General features: G+C 36.4%; 1 protein-coding gene across 1 annotated transcript; it reads left to right on the top strand.

Moving 5' to 3' along the window:
• Positions 1-1265: 1265 nt before the first annotated feature.
• LOC133329794 (serine protease Hayan-like) lies at positions 1266-6340 on the top strand. The gene is made up of 6 exons (XM_061538256.1): positions 1266-1348; positions 4634-4773; positions 4835-5130; positions 5675-5858; positions 5925-6128; positions 6180-6340. The coding sequence occupies exons 1-6, from the start codon at positions 1266-1268 to the stop codon at positions 6338-6340; spliced, it is 1068 nt and encodes a 355-aa protein (XP_061394240.1).
• Positions 6341-8612: the final 2272 nt, after the last annotated feature.

Genomic DNA, 8612 nt, shown 5'->3' with positions numbered 1-8612 from the left:
TTAAATCATGCCGTCATGCCGATGAACCCCTTTTTGTATATGTGAGACTGACTAGTGTATGGCAACCTCTTCAATCACTATTCCAAAAAATCGATTTTTGTCCCAAAAATTGCATTTTGAGTCGTAAATACAGTTGTTTTTTATTCCGTCACATTTTTTTTTTTGAGGCCCTTAAAATTCTACATTTTAGTCGATGGCAAAAATTGAAAAATCGTACTGCAAGAATCTCAAGATTTTACTATATTCTTCGATAAAGGAAAATTCGTTATCGTAGTAAAAAGTATGATTGAAATAAAAAAAAAATATTTCAATTTTGATCTCAACAATTTTCTAAGAACATTCAGACCTGAGCTTTAATGAAATTAAGCATTTACATATTTCCAAGCTTTCGTTATAATCAACATTTGCTGTCCTCTTATCTCACATCTTTAGCAAATCGTAGCAGAATTAGCAAGTTTTAGCAGAGTCAAAACGAATGATCTCACAGTGTCGTTAGAGACATTGATAGAAGTGGTGGCATTCATATAGTGGGATTTCAAATGACCATATAATAAATAATACAAAAATCAAAAAATCCCATAATAAATATCAATAACAGCTGTGTTCCAGAACCCGAATTAATTGTAAAAAGTGCAATAGGAAAAATGTGTAAATAATTTTATTAATATACTACATTACATCAAAACCGTAAAAATTAGTACCTGCAGTTTAATCGGCAAATAAAACGAAATTATAAACGAACACAGCTATTATAAATGATTAATTACAAAGGTGTTGATATATTTTTTGCGGTCAAATGTTGTGCATTAAAATTGTGAAACAAACAAAAATATATAAACAATTAAAATAGTCTATAAGACAGCTTGACAGCGATCACATCAAGGCATCCATTATCTCAAATGTTTTGAATGAAAATACCCAAAATTAAAAAAAAAAAATCCCATTAACAAGATTTAAAAAATGATACTGGCGACAATCGCAATTGTACTGCTACTGCAGCAGATGCCACAAATAAAGGCGGCTTATGGTAAGTATAAATTCGCATATATTATTTAATATATAATTAATTAATATTATTTATTGTTATTACTTTTTTTTAAGAAAATGATCCTTGTGAAACAAAAAAATCATTAGGCGTTTGTAGAACCTGGTCAGCTTGCCCTGTCATAAGCACATTAATTCAACGGGGAGAGTACACAACCGAAGAGGTTGTAAGATGTGGTTTTACAATTCGTGAAGAAATAATCTGTTGTCCATTTGTGAGAATGGAAGAAATGATGATTGATGAATTGTCCACATCGACAACCACAACATCAACTACAGAATCTCCATTGGCAATAGAAACTAGGTAAGTATATAATTATTGTACTCCTTAAAAAATCCTTAAAATATTTATGCTTTGCGGAGATTACTCTAAATAAGGAAGATTCGACCTCAACAACAATGGATCTATGTGGAACCGAGTACATCAAAAAGATATTTAATATGTAGGTATTAGAAGAAACGGACATTAAAAGGCACCATTGATTGAATGATTGTTTCAAAATGGTCTGGTGTCAGGGTATCGTCGACTATTAAACCTCGTGCGTTTATCTGCCGAAATGTCAGATTCATGGATTTTTTCCATGAAGAACAGTCAGAGAACCTAGATGACCTATCGGAGCCTTTCAATAACGACTGAGGGTTCAGGCAAGGAGACAGCCTATCGTGTGACCTATTTAACATCCGGCAGGAAAAGGTCATATGAGATTCAAAGGCAAATAGAAATTACACTCTGCAGTATATGGCTATAAGGTCAAGCTAATGGCATCAACACGATAGACGTCCAGTGCACTCGGATTACTACATCGGTACCGTCATAAATAAAACAAATTACATCAGTTTTGAGATTCGGAGAATGATTAATATTGACAAAAACCTCGACCCAGACCAAACTCACACACTAGGCTCACTTTAGCTAGCACAAGATCCGCAGTTAAGGTCGGAAAGACCTCTAAGAGCCCTTCAAAGCAAACAGTAATGACATACATATAAGCAACATATGCTACTATGGTCTAATAAAGCAATTCAGAAACAAGGCTACCTCTCGCCAGACCAAACTCACACTCTACAAGACGCTGATACTACCCGTGCTGGTATATGAATATAAATCATGGCTACATGGAGAAATACATGAAGCGGCACAGGGACTGTTTGAGAGAAAAAATCTTTGAAAGATATATGGACTATGCAGGCTAACTTGAACAGCACAATATCCGCAGTTAAGGTCGGAAAGACCTCTCAGAGCCCTTCAAAGACAAGCAGTAATGGCACGGTGTACACCAAACGCCTAAGACGATGGCATCGATACAATGGGTCTAAAATTGCGAACGGGTGTGGCAGTAAATGGTGATAAGATCAAGCTGATGATATAAACACGCAAGATGTCGAGTAGACTCGAACCAACTGTGGAACATGATAACTACGGTTTTGAGGAAGTCAGAGGTTTTAAGCACTCCTATACCGCCATACATAAAACAAATCACATCGGAGGTCTAACTAACCAATTCATAAAGAAGGTAACCTCTTGCAAGACCAAACTCTCACTCTAAAAAGTGTTGAGTGCTGGTAAAAGGATCTGAAGCATGGGTACTTATGCAAGCAGGTGAGCCAGCTCGTAGAGTATTTGAGAAAAAATGTCTCCGAAAGATCTTTGGGCTGTTAACGTCAGAAAGACCTCACCGAGACCTTCAAAGGCAAACAGAAATGGTACGCTGTACACGCATATGTTACTCGCCTATACCGATGACATCGAAATAATGGGTCGAACATTGCCAGCGCTAACTGCCACCTTTGAACAGATTGAAATAGAGTCCGCTAAAGTGGATCTGCCAATAAATGATAAGTCCATGCTGATGCTATCAACGCGTAAGACGTCCAGTAGACGGAAACTTGAAAACTACAGCTTTGAGATAGTCAGCCATTTTAACTAAAGGAATTCAGAACAAAGGAATTCAGAAACAAGATCACCTCATGCCAGACTAAACTCTCGCTCTACAAGACGCTGATACTATCTGTGCTGGTATATGAACCCGAAGCATGCACAAGAAAGCGAGCAAATTAGGCAGCTCTTGGAGGGTTTTTGAGAGAAAAATTCTCCGAATCTGGCATCAGTTCAGCAGTTAAATTCGGAAATGCCTCTCAGAGCCCTTCAAAAGCGAACAGAAATGGAGATAAGTTTTGAAATTCGGAGAACGATAATATTCTGTTTGGAAGAAAAAATCTCCGAAAGATCTATGGGCCGAAAGATCGATATTCCAAAGATCTGTGTCGACGAAGAATATCGGCGTCGTATGAACCACGAGCTATAGCATCTGGACACGGACATCGACATGGTCTGACGTATCGAGCTGCAGCGACTGTGGTGGCTAGAACATGTTGTGCCTATGGATGAGAATGGCCCAGATCAAAAGGCATATTAAAGCAAGCCTGCTGTTGGTCGTCGCAGAAAGCGGAAGACAAAGAATTCGATGGAAAGATTAAGTGGAATACAACATCTGGAATCTTTTTTAAGTTCGGCTTATGAAACAAAATGTTCTGTCTCATGCCAACTATGTAAGAGACTGAAATACCCCGATTAGGGGCAGAAGACGCATTTTCCGTACCGGAAAACTAGGCCAATCCCGTATCAACAGCATTGAAGTAAACAACAAAGATGTCTAAAAAAGATGAGTTCTGTTATAAATTCATGGATTTTGATTCATACATTCCTCAGATGTTGGAAACTGGATGTTACCTATAAAGGACGAGTGTGGAGATGTTGAAAAGAACTTGGGAAATATACAGTAGATTTCTTTTTGCGAACCAAAGTGGACAACTAAAGAAAGATTAGACTAGAAGCGAAAGCATGCTTGCAGTTCGCAATTGATGCTCATTTCATATCAAGAATAGCCATAGTTAAATATTCCGAGTTTATCAAATGGATTTCGTAACTACTTGGTTACGCCTGTATTGGTCCTTAAAAATCTTTGAAAAATCCACGCCTTGTGTTGAGGTCCCTAAAAAATCTTTGAAATATCCACGCCTTGTGTTGAGGTCTCTAAAAAATCCATGCCATGTGTTGAGGTCCCTAATAAATCCACACCTTGTATTGAGGTCTCTAAAAAATCCATGCCATGTGTTGAGGTCCCTAATAAATCCACACCTTGTGTTGAGGTCCCTAAAAAATCCACGCCTTGTGTTGAGGTCCTTAAAAAGTCTACGCCTTGTGTTGAGGTCCTTAAAAAGTCTACGCCTTGTGTTGAGGTCCTTAAAAAGTCCACGCCTTGTGTTGAGGTCCTTAAAAAGTCCACGCCTTGTTGAGGTCGTTGAAAAAATATTCTTTAAAATCCAGGCCTTGTGTTGAGGTCCTTGAAAAAATATTCTTTAAAAAATCCACGCCTTGTGTTGAGGTTCTTAAAAATCACTTATATTGGTCCTTAAAAAATGTTCTAAAAATTTGTTTTAAATTTTTATAAATATTATTTATCCTCTAAATATATATTTACAGAAGTCTCAACAACCCACCTATAAGACCATTAACCACCGATAGAAACCATACAGTAGTACCTAGTTTACCATTTCAATCTATATATAATTCGCCACCTACCCTCAGACCACCCCTGGTGACCGGGAGCAAGAATAAGATACCTATTTCACCAACACAACCCATGTACCGTTCACCCCCTACATCTAGTCCAAGGGGTTTAAACACAAAGCAAGCAGTACCAGCCAACGAGAGGCCAGCTGTTCGAGGTAAATATATCCTCCTCCTATATTTTTGATATCCTTTATAAACGCATATCTTTCTCTGTAGCTTGTAAACGAATCCTGTCTAGTCTAAAACCCAGTCTAGCTGAACACATTCTGGACGGCATACCTGCCGATTTAGGACAGTTGCCACACATGGCTGCAATTGATTATAGTAGTAAAAATAAACGTCCTGGTTCCGTCAATATTCAATGTGCCGGAACTCTAATCGATGAGCGTTTTGTGTTGACAGCAGCCCATTGTGTTGCCCGAAGGGTTATGATTCCGGAATTTGTCTATTTTGGTGTGGCGAATTTAACCGATCCCGAGGAAATGGAACATAGTGTAAAGAGGAAAATTAAGGTAGGAATGGAAAGAAAAAGAAAAAAGGGAAATCGAAGTAACAACACTAGGAGATCAATAGGCGGAATTTTTTAAACAATGAAGACCATAGGATATCGCCCATATAATTTAAGTAATAATTTTCCAAAGGACCGTACGTGAGGATTTTTTAAGTAAAATTTTTGCGAAGAACTGTATAGGACTTTTTAAAGTAAACAATTTCCGAAGGGCCATAAGCGGGAATGTTTTAAAGAAATTGTTTTCCGATGGACCAAAGGTGAGAATATTTAAAATTTTTAAAAAAATCCACGCTTATGTTGGTCCTTGAAAAACCCACGAGTGTATTGGTTCTTGAAAAAATAGTCTTTAAAAAATCCACGCCATTTGTGACCCTTGAAAAAATAGTCTTTAAAAAATCCATGCCATTTGTGACCCTCGAAAAATTTTTCCTTAAAAAATCCACGCCATTTGTGACTCTTAAAAAAATATTCTTTAAGAAAATCCACGCCTTGTGTGACCCCAGAAAAAATATTGTTTAACAAATTTGCTTCCCTTTCTCTTCCAGAACATTTACATTCACGATGATTATTCGCTGCTTCTAGTATATAACGATATTGCCCTATTGGAATTGGAGGAACCGGTAACCTTTAATGAATACATATATCCAGCTTGCCTACATACAGATTTAGATGATTTGAGTAGGAATACAGAGGTTATGGTATCCGGTTGGGGCACTATGACTGCCAGGGGTAAGTGCTAGCTTTTAGTCTCAAAATTATCGCTTACCATTCCAATTTCGGGTACCCACATTTTAGGAAATGTCTTTTCCAATATTTTGCTAAAAGTTCCGCTAACTGTTACACCCATAAAAAAATGTCAGCGTGATTATAACAGATATGGGTTGGTGTGGCGAATTCAACAAGGCATAAAAACTACCCAACTATGTGCCGAAGGTCGTCGGCGTGTGAGGGATGCTTGCAATGGTGATTCTGGTGGCCCTTTGGTTTCAGTTGGCGATAGTAAGTCGGCAGATTTTTTTTTTTAAATTTAATTAAATTTTTTATTTTTAGAACTCCGCAATACCTATAATGTAATTGGTGTGGTCTCAGCCGGTTTTAGTTGTGGCGACAAAAGACCGGGACTCTATACCAGGGTGGCAGCTTATGTGGACTATATCGAAAACATTGTATGGCCCAATGATGCGGAGGACTGGCGAATGGGTTATGTTTGAAACCATCTATATTCCGTAATTTTATATTTCAGTACACATTTCATTGTTCAATAAATAATCAATACATTTGGGCAATATATAATTGAAGAAAATTATTTTAATAATCCACGCTGGAGGATAAAAAAATGAACTTTAAAAAATTCACGAATTTGGGTCTAGAGTTGAATGGAAATAATTTACTGTAATAAATCCTCGCCACTGGGGCTAGCATTGGATATACATTTTCAGCAAACACATGTGACACATCGGGTTCTTATTTGGTACCAAATATCTCATTGTTTTTCAATCAAATGTACCATCCAAAAATCTAACTTTAGTCCATTTTTTTGGGTTGTCCCCTTATAAAAAAATATGCTTTAAAAAATCTACATCGGTATTGGTCCTAAAAAAAATATTTTTTTTGAAAAATCCACATCGGTATTGGTCATTGAAAAAATATTTTTTTGAAAAATCCACATTTTCTCTAGGACCAGTACCACCAATCCTTGAGAAAATATTCTTTAAAAAATCCACGCCCTTGGTAGCCCTTGAAAAACAAATTTTACTAAATCCACACCTATGTTTTGCCATTAAAAATGGACCTTTAAAACTTATTTTAAATAAATCCACGCCTATTGTTGACGCGTGAATAATTGTTAAAAAAAAGCCACGCCTATAATAAGCTTTGAGATATTAATTTAAAATCAACGTCTTAAATAAGCTATAATCGGACCCTTTACCAATACGTCTTGGAAAATTAATTTTAAAAAAATCTACGCCTACAATCCTATAATACCTTGAAAATTAATTTAATACAATATTATAATAGAAAACCAGTAAGGAAAGTGGCAAAGTCGGGCTGGGCCGACTATATGATACCATTCACCACTTTGAGTATATCCTACATATGGGAATTCTCAATTTTCTTTTAAAATTCCATTAAAAATTTTGATTTGATTTGATCTTTATCAATAAATGAAGCGACTAACATCAATCCTTCCACATTCCTTTCTGCAACCTATGCTAAATTGCAATGTGACAAATTTGTGTAAATCGATTTATAGCACACTTGACACAAACCCGTTCCGCATTTGCACCCATTTAAAAAAAAAAAACACACACACAAAAAAAACCCAAAACGTCATTCTATTCTAAATTAGATACGTTGTGCAAAATTCCGTATCAATCGGAAAAATGTTAGGAGTTTGATGCACCATTTACCTAAAATCGGACGAAAATATATATGTGTCAGATATATCTAAATCTGGACCAATTCTCAGAAAAATTAACACACATCATTCTAGACTTAAGTCAGTACGCTATGCAAAATTTCTAGCAAATCGAAAGGTATATAGGAACATTGGTACACCATTTCCATTAAATCAGAGGAAAATATATATGGGGCCGAAACTTAACAAATATCATTCTAGACCTCATTCATTACGCTGTGCCAAATTTCGTGCAAATCGAAAGATATATAGGGACTTTGGTACTCCATTTACATTAAATCAGACGAAAAAATAGATGGGAGCTATATCTAAATCTGGACCGATTTTCAGGAAACTCAAAACACATAACTCTAGACCTAATTCATTACGCTATGCCAAATTTCGTGCAAACCGGAAGATATATAGGGACATTGGTACACCATTTACATTAAATCGGACGAAAATATATATGGGAGCTATATCTAAATCTGAACCGATTTTTTCCAATTTCAATAGTGTTGTCCTTGGGTCAAATAAGTGAACCGTGCCAAATTTCATCCAAATCGGATCATAAATGCGACCTGTACTTTGTTTACAATTGAACATGGACAGGGGGACATGCATAAATCGACTTAAAAAGTTAGTCTGTGCATATTCTCAAAAGGAACCATGTGTCTATTTCGTTTCCTTTTGCCTGTTACAAACATATGCACAAAGACATAAAACCCTGTACCACAGTGTGATGAATGGTATTAAAATTCACGCCTTGAAAAATTAATTTTAAAAAAGCTTTGCCAGTAGCTAGTCTTGAAAATTAATCTATACTAATAAAAGAGTAAAGAGTAAATTGACTGACTGACTGATTTAACGATTCATCAACGCCTAGACGAAACGGCTGAAGCTACAATTTTGAAATTTTGGGTGAGGGTCACTCTTGGTCCAAATGTGACAGATAAGGCTGGGTTTTTGGAAATTCGTACTAGATCGGTACGAAAAGTACTAAAACGTACTTAATGTGGCACCAGTTGTATTTGGCAAACCGATTTAGCTAGAACTCTAAATTTGAATTGAGGGTCATTGCTGGA

Source organism: Musca vetustissima, unplaced genomic scaffold, assembly GCF_032173495.1.
Source record: "Musca vetustissima isolate MV318-11 ecotype Yass unplaced genomic scaffold, APGP_CSIRO_Mvet_v1 utg13329, whole genome shotgun sequence".
NCBI lineage: Eukaryota > Metazoa > Arthropoda > Insecta > Diptera > Muscidae > Musca > Musca vetustissima.
Note: the sequence above shows the minus strand (reverse complement) of the source record. Positions and strands in the feature narration are given on the sequence as shown.